At 49.1% G+C, this 21682-nt stretch overlaps 1 protein-coding gene and 1 long non-coding RNA gene across 5 annotated transcripts in view; one reads left to right on the top strand and one right to left on the bottom strand.

Moving 5' to 3' along the window:
- The first annotated feature begins 1400 nt into the window (after positions 1-1400).
- LOC144314835 (uncharacterized) overlaps positions 1401-21682 on the top strand; it is a 46792-nt gene continuing 26510 nt past the window's right edge. For both annotated transcript variants that reach the window (XR_013380700.1, XR_013380696.1), the window contains exons 1-2: positions 1401-1701; positions 14754-14803. This is a non-coding gene — a long non-coding RNA (uncharacterized LOC144314835). The remainder of the gene's footprint in view (positions 1702-14753; positions 14804-21682) is intronic.
- The window catches only part of PACRG (parkin coregulated), a 516787-nt gene continuing 512962 nt past the window's right edge, over positions 17858-21682 (bottom strand). For 2 of the 3 annotated variants that reach the window (XM_077899338.1, XM_077899343.1), the window contains one exon: positions 17858-18340. In XM_077899338.1, coding sequence (XP_077755464.1) covers positions 18180-18340 — 161 coding nt within the window. In that variant the 3' untranslated portion in view covers positions 17858-18179. The remainder of the gene's footprint in view (positions 18341-21682) is intronic. The other variant, XM_077899347.1, reaches the window with a different exon arrangement.

The following is a 21682-nucleotide window of genomic DNA, read 5'->3' as shown; positions in this document are numbered from 1 at the left end:
AATCCCGGGCCTGGTTTGTGCGCCCACGCTGCCCGCACTGCTGTGGCCTCCAAACAGGGGGTCCCTGTGTTCTTTTGTCCCAATAAGTCTCCTGGGGTTTGAGCCAATCCCAAGGGATCCTTCTGCTTGCGGGCCCTAGGATTAGGATGAGGGGCTGTTGGGGGGGAACTTCTGGGAAAGACACTTCCCACTAAGGACAAGGAGACCCTAGAGGGAGAGCCCTCCCAGACCTTCCCCAGCACCTGCAGCAGGTGCTGCTCTGCCAGGAGCACAGACCCGGCTCCCGGGACACAGTGGGAAGCTGGGAGCTCCCGGGACTCCGGGTGCTTTCACGAGCCTGAGTAGTGGACTCTGCACTTGTTATGTGACACAATAAATGTCCTATTTCTTAAGGCACTTTTAATTGAATTTTCTCTTTTTGTAGCTGATGCACTTAACCTGAGTGCAGCCACTTTGAGCTCTCATTAGATATCAGATGGATCTGAGTGCCCGCCCCGCTCAGCTGCCAAGCACGGTTAGGATCTTCGCGGGAGGTGTGCAGTGGGTATTGACTGATTGATAACAGAGAAGCCCTGGAAGTGCCTCCGAGGGATCCAGGCGCACGGGAATGTGCCTGGGCCACATGGAGGAGGTTACTAGCTGGAGTGTGCTGTTCACAGGCTCCAGCCCGCTGGCCATGGGGGAGAGAATGGGAGGGCGGTGGGCTGAAGGTTAGAGCAAGCTGGGGTCTTGGGGCGCTGCACTGAGGGTGATGCCCAAGAGAGGAGCCAGTAGGCTGCTGGTTTAGGTGTCCTGTCCCTGGTGGGTGGATGCAGAGTCCGCCTCATTTAGAGCAGGTAGGGCAAATAGGTGTCAACCCTTACAGGCCAACTCTGACCGGCTGGGTTTGTAGTGTTGAGGAGGATTCTGAAGCGCTGTCTAAATTTAGTCTTGATTATTGCTAAGTCTCCCAAGGACACAAATGAGATACTCATCCTCCCAAGGACTGGTTCTTGGCTCCTGGAGCAGGAAAGTCAGGGAGCCCCTCCAGAGCAGAGACTTTCAAAAGGGAGGGCCCGCATATCTCATAAAAGGCCTGCTCCCTTGGATAGACTTCTCTGCTTAAAGACAGTCCGAGACTGAGGCCATTCAAAAAGCAGGCGAAGTTGTTCTTCTTAAGGCACTTCCGTGGAAACCAATAAACTGGCACTGAGTTCATCAGTCAGCCTCGGCAAATCTACTTCCATCTACCCCTGGAGCGCCTCTTCCTCTGATGGAGGCCCGCAGACTCCGAGGTGCCTCCTTCTCCAGAGCCCATCCCAGCCTTGGTGCTGGCAGGGGAGCACGGGGACGGCGGTCAGGCGCATCCCAGCCCAAGGGCGTCAGGGGCAGCGGGGTGGCTGGGGGGTGGGAGGAGGCCCATGGCGCAGCAGGTTGGGCAGGAGCCTTTGCCCAGCCAGAGAGGGCAGCGGGCACATGGAGGGGTGGTGTGGGTGAGGGCCCGGGACAGGATTTGGGGCCTGCTTGGGGCCAGGGAAGCAAGAGCCCCATTCACGTTGCCCAGATGTGTTCTACTCTAAGTGTGTGACCTATAGGAAGAAGGCATGACGGGAACGAGACTGTAGGAAGATTTATCGGGCTTCGAGAGGCCAGCAGGCAGCAGAAGAGGGGAGGCCAGAGGCAAGGAGAACCACCTGGAGGTTGAGGGGCTTGTGCCGGTGGGTAAGTATGGAGGTGCCAAAGGCAGGTGTCAAGGAGGGGCCTTGCCCCTTCCTCTCTCCCCTCCCCCTGTGGTTCATCCCTCCCTGTGCCCCCCTTCCCTTCTCCCCTTGCTACCGCTCAGCCCCCTCTTTCCCTCTCCTCCCCCACCCTCAGGGAGGTGACAGGCCACACTGGCTTCCCCATGCTGTGGACTGAGAGGTGGTCAGGCCTCGTCCACCCAGACCCCCTTCGAAGCTGGATCGCTCCCTCCGTGGCTCTGGGTCTCAAAGCTGGGGGCTGGGGTGGGGGTGGGGAAAGCGCCTGAAGATTTGCTCCAAGTGGAGCAGATGGTGCTCTTGGCCCAATGGAGGTGGCCGAAGGACACGACCTTCCTCCCGGCCTTTCTTTTGGGAAAGGAAGTCTTTGGAAGTTTGTAGCAACTGAACAAATCTCGTCACTTTGATAAGCAGGGTCCCATTTCACTCCCCATGTGGAGAAAGCTCCACACTTCCTCTGATTGTTTCAGTTTATTGAATTTCGGTATGTGAGACATGATAGCCTCACTCCTGGGGAGTTTGGGGAGGAAGTGCAGGGGCCCGGCCGGGCCTCCACCGGGCAGCGCAGGAGGAGCGACGCGGGCCGGGTTATTCTTGGAAGTTATTTTGATCTGCTGGCCCCCGTCAGCTCATGTTTCTGTGCCCAGCCTCAGGGCCACGTAATGGATGAGGCGTTTCATTATAATAATAGACTGCGAGCTCACTGGAGGCGGGCGGCTCTCCCAGGGCGCCGGGACCACGCTGCTGGGTGGCTCAGTGTCCCTCCTCCCTCCCAAGCTCCGCCGGTGCCATCCGGGGGGAACTCATGGCCGGGACCCAGGGAGGAGAGAAGGCGGGGAGCAGAGTGGCGCAGCCTCTGGGGGCTCCCCAGCCATGAAACCTTCCTCTGCCCAGCTCCCGGGAGCAGAAGTGACTCATGGGGAGCCTGACTCATGAGATCGATGGGTGGGAGAGCTGGGGAGGCAGCTTTCAGCTTACCATAAGGAAGAATGTTCTCGCCATTAAAGCTCTTTAAAAAATGGAACCAATTGCCCAGTGAAGTAGATGTCCCTGGCATGATGAGAGCTCACATCCCATCTAGCCGGTACCTCCCACTCCGGCCCCACATTTTCCATTTTAATTTTCGAATTTAAATCTTCTCTTGTTTTATGGACATATTACTTTGCTAGACTGAAGAGCCACATGGTGCCACATGCAGTACCGGTTACTGCTTCCCAGTTCTGGAAGCTGGACGTTCAAGATCCAGGTGTCGGCAGGGTGGGTTCCTGCTGAGGCTGGGAGGGGGAGTCTGTTCTGTGCCTCTCCCCTTGCTTCGAGGGGTTCACAGGCAATCTTTGCCGTTCCCGGGCTTGCAGAAGCATAATCCTAGTCTCGGTCCTCATCCTCACACAGCCTTCCCTCCGTGCCCAAATGTCCCTTCATAAGGCCACCAGTGATGTGGGGCCAGGCCCATCAGACTCCAGCAGGAGTATGGCCTCATCCTAACTTTACATCTCCCAATACGGTCGCATTCTCACTTACTGAGGGTTAGGACTTCAGTATGTGTATTTTGGGGTAGGGAGGCACAATCAATTCACAACAGATGTGGTACACATGCATTGTAGAAATTCAGAAAACGGAGAAAAGCAAAAAAGAAGGAAGGAAGGAAGGAAGGAAGATCTTCCACATTCCTTGGAGATGACCACCTCAAATGTCTTAGGGCAAATCCTTGTGAAAAGGAGATCTTAAAACGGGACAAAAGGTACACACGTTGTGTCCTTGCTTCATTCAACCATCTTTACCTTTCTGCTTCACTAAATACATAATCTATGTTCAAACTGTGTATTGTTCACAGGAGCTTCACTCAAACCAGGAACCAATCGGTGGTTGTTCATTTTAATCAACTGCTGTGTCCGTTAGTCTCTTTCATGGTCACTGTCCCTTTGTGACATTGACTTAGTTTGGGCAGGTATGCTGCATAACGTCTCCCCTCCTGGATGCGTCCAGTGGCTTCTTTGAGTTGTTCTTTGGCTTGTTTCTCTGCCTGCTACGTCGCTGTACGCTGGGGTTCCTTTTAGCTGTTTGATGCACTCCAGTGAGGTGTGTTTGCCTGGAAGGCATCACGGGCACTTCTAAGTCAGCAGATAAGAAATGTCTGGATGACCCAGTTGGGTCTTCCCAGGTCTGGAGATGGTGCCTGGGGGTTCTTGCCTTGGCAGGGAAGTAGCACCTGACCTCGAGTCCTCCTGGCAACCTGAAATTTTTCGAACTTGAAGGTTTCTGATAGTTGAGACAGGAACCCACCCTTTCTGGTGGCAGCTGGCTCCAGGAGGGGAAGCGTGGTAGGTCTGCTGAGCCACCCTGATTGCTACCCTTTGGGGACCACACTGAGCCCAAGATTTCCAGTTCTGAGAAGTCCTGTCCTTGGATTCCCAACACCACATCCACCAATGTGGGGTGATGGGAGCGTGCTTTCTCACCAGACCTGTGTCTCCATATGGTCCAAGCCCCACACAGCTGCACAGCTAGGCCTCGGTAGTCTCCCATTCCCCTCCTGGACCATTTCCATTCAGGAAAGACCATAGCTCTTCTCCCCCTCCCCCCAGCATTTAGGGTGTTTTGTTTTGTTTCCTTTCCCTTTTGGAGGACTAATTTACAATGCAGCACACAAACTTTATGTGTATATTTACTGATTTTTTTGACAAATGTATACACTTGTGTAATCCAAACCTCTATCAAGATACGGAATAGTCCCATCCATATGACCCTTCCTGGTCTGTCCCAGCTCACCAGAAGAGAAGACCTACCCTCATTCTCCACCGGAGATAATTTTGCCTATTCTAGAACTTCATGTCAATGGAATTGACAGCATGTTCTCTCCTAGTGAGTCTAGTTTGGGTTTCATCCATGGTGGGGCAGGTGTCAGCAGTTCATCTTTATTTCTCGAGTGGTATGGCATTTAGAGGATCATACTCCAGTTTATTTATCTATTCTCCTACTGATGGACCCTTGGGCTCTTTCCAGTTCTTTGCTATTATAAATAAAGCTCTATGAACATTCTTGTACGAGTAACTTTGTGTACAAATGTTTTCATTTCTCTTGGGTAAATATCCAGGAGTGAAATCAGTGGGTCATAGTTGAAGTAGTTGCAATATTTACTCTCCTATCAGCAATGTATGGCGGTTCTGGTATTTATCGGCCTTTTAATTTTTGTCATTCTGGTGGGTACATGGTGATATTTCAGTGTGGTTCAAGTTTGCATTTCCCCAGTCATTTATGGTGAGAACCTTTTGTTACATGCTTATTGACCATTTGTATATATTCTTTTGTGACTCTAACTTCTTAAAATTAATTTTTACCCCTTTTCCTTAAGAAGCACTAAAGCTATTGTTGAACTTATTCAAATAGGCATTCAACACATGAATCAAATTTCTTGCTCATCCTTTAGTGAAGAGCATCCAAGATATGTGATAGGACACAGTCTTTGAGAAGAAGCAAGGCTGCATGTGTTTATCCTGTTATCCAGATTCCCACTCTCTGGGGTTCTGGTAAGTGCGTCATTAGCAGGTACTGGGGCTCAGTAGATTGGTGCTGCTGACCCGCACCCTATGGATGGTGTTCTTGAAGAGCACTCTGCTGCGTCGGGATGGGCAGGGTGGACAGGGCAAAAGGGTGGGAAAGACCCCTCTGCCCTAAGGAATTTACCTTCTGGGGCTTGGAGAGGTTGGGAGAGGGAGTACAGAACTTGCACCTGAGAATAAGGAGGAGAGGAAGTACAGCTGCTGGGACTGGACCCTTGATGTTGGAGAATCAAGATGCCAAAGAACTTTCTTCCAGTGTCAGGTAGAGTGAATCGAGTTCTTCGTAGTTCTCCCGGCCACGCACGACATTTGTTACCCTTCCTGGAAGAGGTTCCTTTGAGCCAGCTCAGATGGTTTGCAAGAGAACACATAGCTGTCCCCCCCTGCATCTGAGTCACACGCTCCTTGAGGGGTCATAGGAGGGTGAGACTGAGGACCTTCTGTCCACTGGAGATCCCATGGTGCCTCCGAGCACAGGTTTAAAACAAGTCTGGTGAAAACAGTCATCAACAAATGATTGGATCATGAAAAGATGAATTTATAATCCAGAGAGGTCTCTATCTTCGTCTCGCGTGGTGGATCCATGTTATAAAGCTATGCTCCCCTTCCCGAGTGTTCGTGTTTGTGATCCACCCAACTGTCCTCCTTACTTTTTCCTTTAGCATAAGACGCCGTCACGTCGCCTTACCTGAACCTGCTCCCCCAAAACAGCAGTCCCAGCCTTTCGACATTTACGAGGGAAAAGAAGCTGGAGGGTTCAGGGACACCAGGGAGGAGGGCGAAGGCCACGCGGGGTGTGTGCCAGGCCGGCGGGGGGCCCGGGCCGGGGAGGCCCCACAGGGTCTGCCCACGCCAGGCCAGGGAGGATGGGGGAAGAGGAGAAGAAAGGCTGGTGGATCAGAAAGCGCAGCTCAGGCAAACACAAAGCAGCTCCTTTGCGTGACCGCCATGCAAGCTGTCCTTCCAGCGGGGAGACTGTGAGAAAGTGTTAGAGGCCGGCAGGCCCCTCGGAGCCTCAGGGAAAGCGGCCACTGGCGCCGGGGCCCGAGCCTGGGAGGGCTGCAGGCTGGCACAGGACGCCCGGAATGGCGCGTTCCCAGGCCCCGCCGACAACCTTGGCCAAGTCCCATTTCCTCCCGGAGAAAAGCTTTAGCCCCACGAGGGGGGCAGGGGCTGCAGCGTCTTTGGGGGGCCAGCTCCCTCCCCTGCAGGGTGGCCCAGATTAGTCTGGCTTCCAAAGGCCAGTGGCGGGGCCGTGAGGAGCTGGGCGGGCATGTAGTGTGCTGTGCACTAGCCTTTGGGATCCTGGGGTAGAATCCTGAGTCCAACGTGTGCGATCGAGACCCAGGCCTGTCACCTCAGTTTACAGAAGGGGAAACAGGCCCAGAGGATTTACGTGTTTAGTGGCCAAGAGCTCTGTGCTGCTCAGAGGCCTCCTGAAGTCCAACTCAGGGCAGGCCCTTTGTGCCACTGAGAAGGGGACAGGGCATGGGCACGGGAGACTGAGTGAAGTCCCTGGAGCAGTGAGGGGCACTGTCCTGCTCTGAACCCCACAGGGAAGTAGATCAGCATCTGGGGGTGGAGGGTGAAGGCTCCAGGGAGGAACGCAGAATGCCTCGCATGAGCGAGGAGCAGGTGTTTGTGGAAGACATCCTTCCCCCCTTTGTGCTTTGGCCTTTGGATGACCTGCTGTGCATCATTTCCTCACCTCTTGAAAGGGTTGATTTTGTTGTAGGGATTTGCAGACTGTTAGGGTTGTAGGAGACTTCGAAGTTTCCGGGGGCCGGCTTCCTGCCCACTGCAGGAACCCTTTGGGATGGTCTCGGAGGGTCCCTGGCCCTACTTGATATTCCCAAAGAGAAGGGAAGTCTCTAGGTCCTTGGGAGGCGGGGCAGCTTCGAGTCAGGCTTGAATACTGTGTGGACCTTGGGTGTCCACCGGACCTTCAACGCGGGGGTGGAGGTGGAGGGGAGCTGATGTTGCTTCCACATGGCCTCCCACAGATAAGCTGGAGGTTGCATGGAGTGGGAGGATTGGGGCGTCGGGAGCCCCATGACCCTGGGGCCGGCTCCGGGCATCACTGGGTCCCAGCAGCGTGGCCTTGGACCAGCTCGTTAGCTTCTCCCAATGCCCGTTTGCTCATCTTATGAAATGGAAGTGGGGGACGCTGTGTTAGCAGCGATCTCTACGGAGTGGGTGGCGCCCAATGACTCTGCACCGCATGTTGTCCTCCAGTGGCCCGTGTGTCCACCACCTGTCCTGGTTCATTTGTGGTCCTGATGTCATGCCTGACCCTTCTCCCCATGCACAGGGGCACAGGTGCAGTGAGCGGCAGGGGTGCACACCCAGCACGGCCTGGGCCCTAGCCACAGAGGAGCCTGGCGGGACGGAGGGACGGTCACGGCCCACGCGAAGGCCAGCGCGGACCCCACACGTCCCCTGGCTTCCTCCCCACCTGAGGGCGCCGTGTCCACACCTGCCACACCTGGCTCTGCCCCTGTCTGGAGAGATGTGGGGCTGGGCTGCAGTGAGCCTCTCACCCCAAGTGTGGCAGGAGGAGGCGGAACGCACCTGGCAGCGTGGTCCTCCCGGCCAAGCTGGGGATGGAAGCAGGGAGGGTGAATCAGGAAATCACAACTTTCCTAGGGAGCTCAAAACACACAAATTCAATCTCACCCGTGATTAAATCCTGGCTCCCTCTCACTCTGCTTTATGTCTGTGGTTCCTGGGAAATTAAAACAAAAATGTCCAGCTACTGACTATTGATCCGGTTTTAAGGCCCGAGAGGGACAGAGAGGGGTCTGAGAGGAGGGGGTGCTGTGGGGACGGGGAGGCTGAGAAGGAAGCCAGCGCGCCCGCAGGTCCTGAGGACTTGGAGGTGTTCGAGAATAAAAGCAGGCTGCGCGTCTCCGTAGGGTGAGCTGAGCCGAGCTGACGTTTTCACGAATAAAATGCTGAGGACACATTTTAATGCAATGGAGTCAGTGCTCACTGGGGCTACACATAAATGCTTTCTGGTATTCTGTAGTAACACCCAAATCCCTTCACGGTGGGAAACACAGAAGAAAAAATTAGCCTTGTGCCCTGGTCTCTTTAGCCGTAAGCACTTGGGCTGCTCAAACTGTGCCCGCGGTGCCCTCTGATCAGGGCTGTAACGTCCACATGACACCAGAGACTGTGCTCCGTGGCACCCACGCACGACCCGTCCTCGACCCTGTGCTGTTTCACTGTGACCTGAAGGGCCTGAGGTATGAGATGATCGGGTCTGGGCTCCCAGAGTGCGGTGTCTAGATGTACATTAGAATCATTTGTTCTCTTATTATGTTACACAGTAGCTCTTCTATTGAGAGATGAGGTCTCAAGCAGAGTTTTAAGTGGTTTTCACAAGATACCTCGTTTAATCCTTCCAAAACCTTCCAAAATGTTCTTTCTTCCCATCTTCCAAGTGGTGAAACTGAGACTTCAGAGGATTATATGGAAAGATCAACATTATCCAGCAAGTTGGTGGTGGAGCTACAATGTAGAACTTGACCTGAATCACAACCAAATCCGAAGCCACCATTTCTCTCTTTTTTTAAGATTGCATTTCTTTATTCATGAGAGACATAGGCAGAGGGAGAAGTAAGCTCCCCTTGGGGAGCCGGGTGAAGGACTTGATTCCATGACCTTGGGGCCAAACCCTGAGCCAAAGGCAGATGCTCAACCATTGAGCCACCCAGGTGTCCCACAAGCCATCATTTCTTGCCCCCTTCTGCCCCACAACCCCTCGCTGGACTTAATTTTATTTTTTATGTTGGAATTAAGTTGCTTCCCTTTCCAGCCAGTCCAGAATATCCCTCCATCCACACATGCCTCCCACCTTTTTTAAACCAGAAGACCACCAAGGCGTCACAAAGCCCCTGAGATCTTGGTCTACGTATCTTGGACCTACTGTGAACACAGGTTGGGATTCAGATTGTACTCCCTTTTAGAAACACACTGGAATATTTGATCTCCCCTGACCATGGTGCTTATAATCCCCACGCTGGCACAGAACTGTAAATTTTTACCCGTGTTATCCCACCAAAGCCCGCTGACCCCCCAGGGCTGGAGAGGCCCTTCCGGGCGCCCCTTTCACTGCTGGAGAAGCAGAAGCCCTTAATGCATTTAACAGTGTGGTGGATTCTGAAGGGTCTTTTCCAGAGAAAGGCTTTATTCAGCCAGGACTCTGACCTCTGGGGAGGCGCTGTGGTATTTGTTAGATATGTGGCCTTTACTGTGAGTGACGTCAGTAAATATTCAAGCAAGTCCAGAAAAGCTCAGTCTGTTCCCTCCCAATAGAGCGTGTTAATCAACTTCCTTGTTTGGGTCATTTCTGTCATGCTCTGAATGGAGGGGGGAAAAGGCACCTCAGCAGAGTGTAGTTTGCTCCCCTCAGCAAACAAAGATGTGCCAAATATATTAGATTTGGGGCCGAGACTGTCACACTTCAGGAATGTTTTGCAGTTGGGTTCCCTCTACACTGAAAACATTCTTTTGACACGGAGGATTCCTAGGGGAAATGGGAAAGCCTACTCATATGACATCTTCCCCTCTCCTGAATGGAGCCTACTGATGAGTGATTAAAAATTTACCTTTTTGTCAATAACGTTCTTTATAGGACATTTTTCTTGCTGCATTTCAATGCAGCATTCACCGCCCCGGTTGCACAAGGGAGGAGACAAAAGGCCATTTAAAGCTCTGGTTCTAGAAGGCTCCTAGTTTGCACTGAGTGGAGCGAAGGCACCCCTGTGGGCCTTGCCGTCTGTGGACAGTCACAGCTGCAGGGGCTCTCTCTAGCCTCAGAGACAAACTGAGGCAGTGGGGAGATGCAAACACAGGCGCCAGGAAGGGAGCAAGGCTGCTGACGCGATGTGTGAGCTGTTTCGGAACAGCTGATCGAATTCTTTGAATTCTGAGCAGTTCACTAGGAAGTTCTGTTTTAAAATAAAAAATTCAATTTTTTAAACTTCAAGTATAAAGATGACAACCACATTGGATATTTGGAAATGTGATATTGGACGGCAAGACTTTAAGCCTTTTTTTTTTTTTTCCTGGTAACACTTGAAATAAAAACGATTTTTTTTTTTTTTTTTTTTTACCATTGGCTTTTTATCAGTTGATTTAAACCATATTTTTCTAAGGTATACCTCTTTGTTCTCTAGACTGAGGATAATTTAGTTATCTTCCTGATGAGGGAAGTTGAAGCTTCCCTATCACTCTTAAAGGCTATGTTGAATTAATTTCCCCGAAGGGTCCTACGCTTAATGTTAAATTGCAAGAGTCTCCAGGCTTGAAAGCAGGGCCCATGGAGACCTGTGCCTCAAATATAATCGACTTTTAGTGAAGACAGGCCTTCAGAAGGGCTGGAATCAACGTCTGGGACCAAGACCTTAGTTTGGAACTGTCGTTCCCCAACTTCACGGGGCATCAGATCCCCTGGAGGACTTGCGTAGATGCAGGTGCTGGGCCGCACTGTGGAGTTCTGCTTCAGCAGATCTGAGTGGGGGTCCAAGAGCATGAACCCCTCCCAAGATCCCAGCTGATGCTGTCGCTGGGCCAGGGACCCCAATTTGAGAACCACCATGCTCAGACGTGCTGAGGGGTAACTCCAGGTGTCTATGGCTGCTTCTGCTTAGCATCCTGAGAACACAGATTTTAAATGGACATTTGTGCTGAGTCCACCAAGGAAATATTCATACGATTGTGGGTGTTCGGAAGTTACCTTGATGGAGGGCAGCCTGGTATGGTTTTCCTGGAGAAACCTGGCACGAGGTGTGGGAAGAGGAGATGGTGAGCCCGCAATCGGCACCACATGCCGAAGCCATGCTGATGTGACAGGTCACACGGAGGCTGTGCGTCTGTCTTTGGATGCCAGATGGGCCTGTGTTTGTGGGAGATTGGGAGGATATGTAGGACAATTTCCTCTGACTTGATTTAAACAGAATAATGAATGCCTGTCCCAACGACAGCAGAACCTTTTCAAATTTTCTGAAGTCTGAGCATCCTCTGACTCTTCTGTTGGATTGATCGTTGTTCTCCTAGGACACCCCAAGTAGTCCCGTGTCCCCCATCTGTCAGTGTGCGAGGCTGTCTCTGACACACTGGCCTGACAGTGGGCCACCTATGCCATTTTATAAGGGCCACTCATGCACTGCCTTAGGTGTTTACTGGGTGCTGAGTCTGCACCAGCCGCGCCTCATGCCAAGGGGACACCATCATGCACAGAACGAACCTCCTGTGCTCATGCTGCCCGCCTCCCATAAACAAGCATGTGAACATGCACTAGCATGTCAGATCCTCGTCGGTGTTCCCAGGCAAGTAAAGTAAAATAAAGGATAGAGAGTAGGAGGGAAAGGGGGCTGAGAAAGGTCTTCCTGAGGAAGCGACATTTAGCAGAGACCAGGAGCGAGGGAGCCGAGTGAACATGAGGGGGAAGGTGTGCTGCGCTGAGGGGATTACAGGAGCAGAGCTCTGAGACCAGAATGATCTGCATGTTTGTGGGGCCGGGATGAGGCCAGCAGAGGCGGCATGCAGAGAGGCGGGACACCAGGAGGCCATGGGAGGTGGGGGGAGATGAGGTCAGGGGTAGCCAGGGGCCACAGAGTGCAGGGGGCAGGCAGCCACAGTGACAGTTGGAGTCACTCTCAGGGATGGGAGGGGGAAGGCCGTTGGAGGGTTGGAGTAGCTTGCTCATCTGAGGGGCTCTGGGTCTGCAGGGTCCCCGACTGCTGTGCACAGTGTCCCAGTGGAACAGAAGTGAGGAGGCAAGGTGGTGGCTGAACTGGAATGGGAGGAAGGGGTCGGGACACAGGCAGATATGGGGCCACCCTGATGATTCTATAGACAGCACTTGCAATGGATGGGATGTGGGATTGGAGAAAGAGAGACAGAGAGAGAGAGAATGAGCCAGGCAGGAGTGCAGGATTTTGACCTGAGTAAGTGGTGAAGTAGATTCCTGTTGCCTGAGCTGGACCTTGCTGGGTGTGGGAGGAGGGTTTGGTTTCATATGTCTGGTTTCATCATCCTTTAGACATCCAAGTGAAACGTTCAGTGGGAATTCGGGCAGTGGACATTAGATGTGAGAATCAGGGGTGTCTAGATGGCATTGGAAGCCCTGGGCCTGGGTGAGGTGACCTAGGGCACCGGTAGAGAAGGGGAGGGAGACTGAGGCCTGAGCCATGAGGCCCTGACCTAGTAGAGGTCAGGAAGAGAAGAAGGAGCCCATACAGGAGATAGGATGCAGTGGCAAGTCTGAGCATCAGTGCATCTCCCCAAGCAGCAGGCTCATCCTTCAATGGGATTTCTCCTCATCTCCCCATGGCCGCGTCACTAAGTGGGTACATAGCACATTCTCTGCCATTCCTCAGTGCAATAAGCTTCCCCTTCTTACAAAAAACACTCTTAATGTGGCATCCCATGGTGCATAGATGGGGACAGACACATCTGGAAATGCCCTGAAATTGTCACCAAAGTACGGTGTGCCACGTGCACTTATCTGAGTCGACAGTGCAGAGTTTCAACAGATTCTCTGCAAAACTAGGGAATGGGGGGATCCCTGGGTGGCACAGCGGTTTGGCGCCTGCCTTTGGCCCAGGGCGCGATCCTGGAGACCCGGGATCGAATCCCACATCGGGCTCCCGGTGCATGGAGCCTGCTTCTCCCTCTGCTTGTCTCTCTCTCTCTCTCTCTCTCTCTCTCTGTGTGTGACTATCATAAATAAATAAAAATATTAAAAAAAAAAAAACTAGGGAATGGTTCTCGGTTTTCTAAATACATGCGAAGCGGCAGTGATATGTGTTTACCCCTTTTGGAATGCAGGAAAAGAACAGACCCTTTCACCCAGATGGAAACTTGCAGAGATTTGGCAAAGTAAAAATGAATAAAGGATCCAAGTACCTTAAAAAAATACTCCCACTGGTGAAAGCAAACATCCAGCTCCTGAAACAGAGAAATGTAAATGAGCCAAGGTGTAAAGAGCACTTTCCACCAAATATCATCACTAACTAGTGGCCAGGAGAATCAGCTAATTGGCAAGCAACCTGAGGGAAGATACAAACCACATCAGCAGTGAGATGGAAGACCAGGTAACATTGTGGGAGCACAGGCAATAGAACCATTCCTCACTGAGGAAATGGAGCCCAGCCACCTCCTGCACTTGACTATGTAGCTACTGCATTCCGCTTAATACCATTGTCAACGTTGGGGCTGAAGGGGCAAACGACTGTTAGGATTTCTCAGAAACAAAGCCTGATGTGGGGTTTAGATCTCACACTCACACATTTAAGACCATTAGAGAGACAAAGACGGTGCGAGATATTTTTAGAATCAGATTCAACACCTATATGAATCTTCCTGTGGAAAGTGTTCTTGATTAAACCAAGCACATTTGTATTATTATTGTTTTTTTTTCCATGGCAGGGCAGAGAGAATGCTTGTGGTTTCTTTTGTATTAAAACAACATGATTACAAGGGCACCTGGGTTATTCAGTGGTTCAGCATCTATCTTTGGCTCAAGCGGTGATCCCAGGGTCTTGGGATCGAGTCCCGCATTAGGATCCCCACGGGGAGCCTGCTTCTCCTTCTTCCTATGTCTGTGTCTCTCTCTCTGTGTCTCTCATGAATAAATAAATAAAATCTTAAAAAAAAAAAAAAAAAACAACCCAGCATGATTACAAATGGCTGTAGTGGCATGAGGTCACAGTCCCCTTTTGAAAAGGCCTTTCTGTCCTAGAGCACAGGTGAGCCCTCATTAACAGAGCAGAGCAGAGCAATGCTGAACCTAGTGTACAAGGAGAAATCAGAAATTTAATGCACTCCAAATACCTTATTTTAGAAGAAAGTACGTTGGTTGAGCTTGGGATAGCCATTCCTTCTGGGTCTTCAGAAGAGTATGGTGTTCTGTGAGGGCCCCCAGTGGGATACCTGGTTGGGGGAGGTGGACCGTGATACACATTTACTGCCCAAGTGGCTCCAGTCAGGCTTGGAGCACTGCTCATCTGCTGGCTGTGTGAGCACAGAGGTCCTCCCGGGCCCCAGATATTTAAATAGTGAATGCGAATTGTCTTGGCGTGTGAATGGGAACATGGTCATTTTCAATTTGGATCTGGAAGTGTCCCATTTTGGATAAACTTTGGTTAATGGCGCTTTCCTAGAAAAGGGTTGCTTTCATGGAATCGAATGTTTAAAAAACATTTGAGATTTTCTGACTCCATTTAAAATCCTATCAGAGAGTAGAAATTTATATTTAGAAAAAATGTTCAGGGAATATTTCCCAAGGTATGTTATTTCTTTAAAATAAAATCAGTCTTGAGCTTCCCAGCCTCTGCTTGCGATGGGCTAGTGATAAACATCTCAACATAGCCAAAATAAGTAAGAGATGCAGTGGGCATTGAAATAGACTTAAAATGACTTCATTTATTGCTTCTCTAAATTACAGTGCTCTGAGATGTCCCAAAGCCTACACTGAAACTTCTCTAGAGAGCTCATGTAAGTAAACCCAGAAGGACTTAAAGCTTTCTTTGTTTAAGAGATCTTCAGTTTCAAAATCCTATTCTCCAAAATGCAACCATTTCGCAGAACTTTTGCACTTTGTATTTCTGCCTGACATTCTGCAGATCTAGTGGGGCCATAAATTATGTGCTGTTGTTCCAATGTGGGGGGAAAGGCAAGCCAGGCTTGCAGGTGAGGGCATGCCTTTTGTAATGACTTCTGGGCAGCCGGGTGGGCTTGTGGAAGCTCTGATGTCTTTCTCACCAGGTCCTGTGTTGTACCCTAGACCGATGACTATGAGGGGGCCAGAGACCAGACCCTGGCCAATGGGAACCTCATTATACATAATGAGAACTGCACCATCCCGTGCACCACACGTGGATCGAGTACCTACCTGTCTGTAGCAGGCCCTGGGCAAGCTGCTTTCCTAGCAAAATCCATCCCATGATGATCCGCCCATCATCCCACTCGGCACCCTGATGAGCTTACCACATGCATTTCATGCTATGCTGTTAACAAATCTGCAAAGAAGACATTGCGGAGCCTGTTCCGGGATGAGTGATTTGAGTTTTCGAGCATTTCGAGAATTTGCCCAAAGTCACAAGGCAGTTATGCGGTGGGAAGAGATTTCACACCCACATCTGCTAGGTTGCTACTCCCGTGCTCTAGCCACTGTGCTCCTGCATCGACCATTCAGTCCTTGCAGCGACCCTGGGAAGCAGAGACTACTAGAGGTGATGAAATCAGGTTTAAGTGACTTGCTTTGGGCTCTGAAGTTCCTGAGTACCAAGCTCAGAGTTCTCCCCTAGATCTTCCCTCTCACGTTCAGGGCCTTACCGACGGCTTCCGTTGACTGTGACACTTGGATGGCATCTTCCAGTAAAAATACCACAGTCACAAACAAACACACAGGCAAACAAAAAACATTGCTTATGACACCAATGCTTGACATTTCTCTGACTTTTCATAACTGCATTCCCATTGACACCTTTAAAAGGACGTCTCAGTGTAAAAATGTAGCTGTGTGAAAAAGAAGCCACTGTGCCATGCAAAGGTCTGAAACCTATTGACATTTCCTTCTTTTCTTTTGCATTAATCAGAATTTATTTGGGAGAAGTAGAAGACAAACCTAGGTAGAATTTGAAAAGCAGGCCATTTCTATTTCTGCATTGGTAAAACACGTATTAAAGAAGAATTCTTCAGAGAACATGTTGCTATGTATGGAGTTATTTTGGTTTTCTGCAAAATTGTGTCCTTATGACAAAGAACTCATTATTGCCTTGGAGGAAGTACCATATTGTCTGAAGATTCTCCAACTATATATTGCTTTGCTGGGGGAAAAATTGGTCATTATTCATAATGTTTCTCTTTGAAATAAAAGGCCAATGGTATGAGAAAGTATAGTAGGCCCTTCACATGGATCACCATTAGTCCTTACCGCATTCCTACAGGTAGGAATGATCTTGACTTCACAGCTGAGGAAACCTGACACTCAGGTTAAATAACTTGCCCAAGGCAGCAGAACTGGTAGGTGAGAGCTGGAAAATGAACCTGATGTTTTAGTTCCAAGCCAAAGTTGGGGCTTTTGGGTCAGTGGAGGAATCGTCTTGCTCCCTATAACAGGTAGTTTTCAAGACCATGCCTCAGAGCCAGAAGCCAGGCCTGTTTCTATGAGAGGCCAGCCTTGCTTCTGTCTTCTACCAAAGTAATGCAGGAAATTGTAGTAGGAACTTTGGAAGGTACCAACAAGGCACTATCTTTCTGAAAGTATCATGGATTTTGGCGTCCCTTCAAATATATCAGTGATGCCAGGACACGAGGTAATAGGTGTAAATGAACATTATAGTTTGGAGAAAAATCTGCCTTAACCTGTTAATGTTTACTTCTAACTATGCCTCTTCCAAATATACAGGAAAGCCAATTTGTTTTACATAGTCATGCATCTCTGTTTATCCTAAAAAAAAAAAAAAAAATGCTTACAGAAGCAAGGTGGTAGTAGCTACTCAGATGCTAGATTTCGTATGCTGAGCCAGTCATCAAGGAAGATGAATAATGAACCAGTTCTCAAATTCAAATTCAGTGTTTGCCTTTGGAAACTTGAGTCTTAAATAATTAGTGACGATCTCGAGGCCAACGCTGGGTGCATGGTGGAACACATTCCATGTCTTCACTTTTGTGCAGAAACTGCACTTTGCTACAGAATGAGATACTTTAGGCTATGCCTTTCTGGGCAGTTAGAGCATTTCTCAGGTGTGCAAAGTCAGTGTTCCGTCTTTATGAAGTTTTCTGGGCTGAGTTTCAAATGCCCCGAGCTCAGCACCCGGCATGCCTAAAAAGCCATTGTCTGTCGGGGCTGATTGCCTTACGGTTGGGTTTCTCTTTGGGCGCCTTTTTTCTTTCTCACTTGGATGAAAAAGTACATGTTCTTTGTCTTTTGTTTTGAGTGGGGGGTTCAATAAAATTCCAAAATACTGCCTTCAGACCTACAGAGAGGAGAACCCATCCACCTCGCAAGGGGAGGCAAAGGAAGGGAGAATTGCCAAGGAATCATTAAGATGCATGAAAATCATTTTCAAAAATGATCAAAAGCCCTGAGCAAAGTGCTGGATGACATCTTGTCAATAACACACCAGGTCCTCGGATAAGGCATGTCACAATACGGAGGGACAAGGATTCATGCTAGCATCCTTTTTCATGTTTGCCATGTTACATTTTGCACACGCCCCCTACTCGTCCCCAACCCCCACTCTCCCCAAACCCGAGCTGGAAAGCCCCCCCAAGCGCCAATGACAAGTGGGCCGAAAGTATTAATCACGTTCCTAGCTGAGGTTCATGGTAGGCTGCAAAACTGTCCTTCTGCAAATGGAATAGAGATTCAACAGTTTTATTGAATGTCAAAGCACATTGTTCTGCACAGCTGCTGGAGAGGTGCTGTGCAACCGGTGTTTCTCCTCCATGACAAACACCTATTAAGCAGTCAGCATAAACTCTTCCCTTGCAACCTCTGACATCACCCTCAGGGCAGGCAGACACAGAACAGCAATTGCTGAATTGCGCATGAAAATTATAGTTTTATTGTCTATACAACTGAAGGTTTAACTCGGACTCCTGCTTCTGTCCGAGCCGTATAAAGAGGCAATTCTTCTCTTAGAACAAATAAGCACAGTACGCTATTGTAATCTAAGAAACAGGCACTATTTATGTATTGGAAAGCCTTGCTCTCAATAGGACTAACGGTCCAATGGCCCATAAGCCACTATTTTAGCAGCTGTAGAAAAGAAAGCCGTAGAAGTCACAAGTAATGAGATGCCGAAAGCAGCAGAGACAGATGACGGGGATGCGGGGACACCCGCGCCCGTCCCATGTCCTGCCACTAGTTGAGCACGCATGACTCGTAGGTGGGGACCATGTACTTAATGTTGATGAACGCGTCCTCCCCGCCGTAGCGCTCGAAGGCTTCCAGCGTCTCCTGGATCAGGTCGCCGATGTTCTCTCTCTTCTGCTGGCTATAGTCGATGCCGTCTCCGGAGTTCACTGGTTCAGGCAAACACACAAAGAGGCCCGTTATTGTGCAGTTTTCCCCCCAAAAGCCCTACACATCTGTCTAGGCATTTTCTCCGAATGCTGGTTGGGAGACACAAGCATGTAACGTTTTCTAGGGGATCTTACAGTTTTAGGAGTGCTGACAACTCTATGAAAACACAAAGCCCCAGATTCAGAGCTGGTGAAAATGCCTCTGAACCAAAGAAATAGCTGAATAAACCAAAGTGTGGTGCTCACAGGTACAGGACAGATCACGAAGCTCGGGTCTGATGGTTATAAAGAGTGTTCCCTGGGCCCTGAGTTCTTCAAAGTCCCAAAAGATGAACAGTCTATCACCAGGTTAGAGTGTCAGCCCTCTGTGGTTTAAATGGTTATACCTGAGGAAGGAGAGGCTTAGCCCATCACTGTGTCTATGGTGCCATTGCACCTGGTCTCTCTCTCCTCCAAGTGTCCCTAATCCAAGTGTGCAGTTATCTGAAATTATGTCCATCACCCCAGGCATGGGTGGGTTACGAGGAACCTGCCTTTCCTGCGGTGGCTGCTCCTGCTCATCCATCACTGAGCATTTGGACAATAGCTCTTAGTTACGGTTTCACAGGGAATGTGCCTCTCTGCTGGTTTCAGAGTCTTAAGTCCAGCCAGGCAGAGGACCTGGAGCCTGGAGGACCCTAGCCAAGGCTGGATCTCGTAGAGCCTTGAAGTGACCACTGCAGCTGCCTCTCAGATTCTATGAGAGAATAATTCTGGGATTGGCCTTGGGCAGCCTCAGGAACCTAGGAATGCAAATGCTCCATCTCAAACCATTTGGATGAGAAGTATCTGAATGCACCTAACCTGCAAGATGTCTGCAGGAATCACCCATGCGTGTGGGAGTCTGACTAAAATGGAGACCCTCTCACTTCCATCAGAAGACAGAGATTCTTTGAGCTTTTCCCCAATAGCTGTCTTGACACACATGCATGTTGCACTTCACTAACAGATTTCCAAGGGCTTCAACCACGTTTGTGCTCCCAGTCAGTGAGGTGTTATTACGCCTTTGCTGAGTTGCTGACATCACCCCCTCTTATCTCTGCTGAAGTGAGGTGCAGAGGATGGTCTGTGAGCTCAGGCCAGGCCGCACAGGGCAGGGAGCTGTAGCCTGAAAATGTGCACTTCACCAGATAAAAGTCCTTACTCTATCCATATCTCAAGTATGGCTCCAAAATGTTGATTTTGTTCGAATGTGAAAATAATAGAGGGAAAAATGGCATTGCAAACTTTTCCCCTCAGTTATTTTAGACACTTGAGAAAAGACTAATGGTTCAGACCAGCATTAAAAGTAACAATTACAGCTCCACATAGCAGAGATAAGCAGTTCTTTTGCTTGATTTTTCCAGAAACTTATTAGAGAAATATCACTGTCTTCTCTAGCAAAAGGAAAATGAATTGCTCTCCTGGTTAGTTTTTTTTTGGTAGGAGTGAAGGCAGGCAGAAATATTACCAATTTTCAGAAAGAGATTAGGAGACATACAGCTATGGTGTATATCAATTTTTCATAACAAATACCTTATAACGCAAAGCCATTGTAATTAGGTGGGGTTTTCTTTCTTTTTTGAGAGAGAGAGAGAGAGAGTGAGAGAGAATGTGTATGAGGTGGGGAGGAGGGGTGAGGTATAGAGGGAGAGGGAGAAAGAGAATCTAAAACAGGCTTCATGCCCAGCATTGGAGCCTGATGCAGGGCTCGGTCTCACAACCCTGAGATCATGACCTGAGCTGAAACCAAGAGTAGGAGGCTTAATGGACTGAGCCACCCATGGCCCTCAGTTAGGTGGGATTTTCTTGCTCATGATGGAAGCATTTCTATGATCGCACGGAAAGCTTGATTTAAGTTAAAGTTTGATGTACAGGGTAGCTGATCATCCAAAAGAAACAAATACAAGAATTATTGTAGAATAAATAAGAGATAAGATGTCTGAAAAAAGATTTTTACCCTATTGTTTTTGAACAAAAGATAAACTTTTTTAAAAAGTTTAAGAATTCCAAAACTGTAGACAAATGCACAAAGTAAATAGGCTCCCCACCCACACTTTAGATTTACATGGTGATGGGAGGAGACAGTCCCTGCAGTCAGAATGCCCACTATGGAGGACAACATGGTATTAATAAACTTGATGGAACTTTCCAAGAAGAGAAGATCTTTGGGTTGAATTAGAGGGAAAAAGGAAATGCATGCACCTGTGTGATGTGTGTGTGTTTTGGAGGGGGTCATTGATATTTGTTACAGGTGTAAAGAAAAGATCTTAAGGAAGAAAGTCCAAAAGAAGGCAGGACAAGAGAGTCAGAAAAAGGGGCTGCGGGGACAGAGACAGATGATATGTGACAAAGAAGATCCATATCAGAGAACACATCTGTTAGGAACAACGTCTGCTTCCCAGGATTCCGATTGGAATGGGGAAGACTGTCTAGCAAGGCTCTTTGGTCTCTGTGTGCCTCTTTTTCCAAGATGACATTCCTGATAGACTCCTCCCGATCATGAAGGAGGTGGACTTAGCTCCGGAGAAGGTGGCATGACCTATGCCTGCCTAGGACAGCCACGCTCATAGCACAAACCCCTGGAGGGCACACGGGCAAATATAAATGGTGATGGTGCTGAGCGGTGACAGCCTTGATCTCATTCTTTATGGCAAAGATACGTAAATTAATCACTAATAAATAGCGTCTTTTGTTGGCATATTAGTCAAAAGGTCAAGAACTGAATAGATCACGGGACAGACATATTTTCCTGATGGAGGCAGAGGGGGTTTGGAAAGTCTGCACACAATGGAAAGCTTAACACACCCTGTTTTTCCCACTGACTTCCAGAAGGCTACAATGACAAGCAATACTTTATTTCAATAATAACCTATTCTTACTTTTTAAAAAATATTTAACTGTAGGAGTAAGTAAAGTATGTAGCTTTTTTGTTTCCCAAAGTGTATAAACCCAAATGATAAAAAGAACAGAACAGAATAGAACTTGCTTGTTCAAAAAGTGAGTTGGAGTTGGCATATTTTGTGGTTACAGAATGTATATCACTGGGGCAGAAAAAAAGACCAAAGAGGAACACATGCCTTATTTTGCACACTTTAATGATGATAGGGCACAGTTTAGTGTCAAACCATGCTGAGAGGCAGGTGAGCAATGCAGTCTCCATTTCAAAACAGCTCGATTGCCAGTTTCTTTGAGAATTTGAACTGGAGCTCACCACTTTAAACACATGTGATGCTGTTGGAAAGTACACTTGTGAGAATAGGGCACTTAAAAAAAAACAACCCAGATGGTTATTTACAATCATCGATTCTGATTAGGAAGAAG

This window comes from Canis aureus, chromosome 1 (assembly GCF_053574225.1).
Source record: "Canis aureus isolate CA01 chromosome 1, VMU_Caureus_v.1.0, whole genome shotgun sequence".
In the NCBI taxonomy this organism is placed as follows: domain Eukaryota; kingdom Metazoa; phylum Chordata; class Mammalia; order Carnivora; family Canidae; genus Canis; species Canis aureus.
The sequence above is the reverse complement of the archived record's forward strand: the minus strand, read 5'-3'. Positions and strand labels throughout refer to the sequence as shown.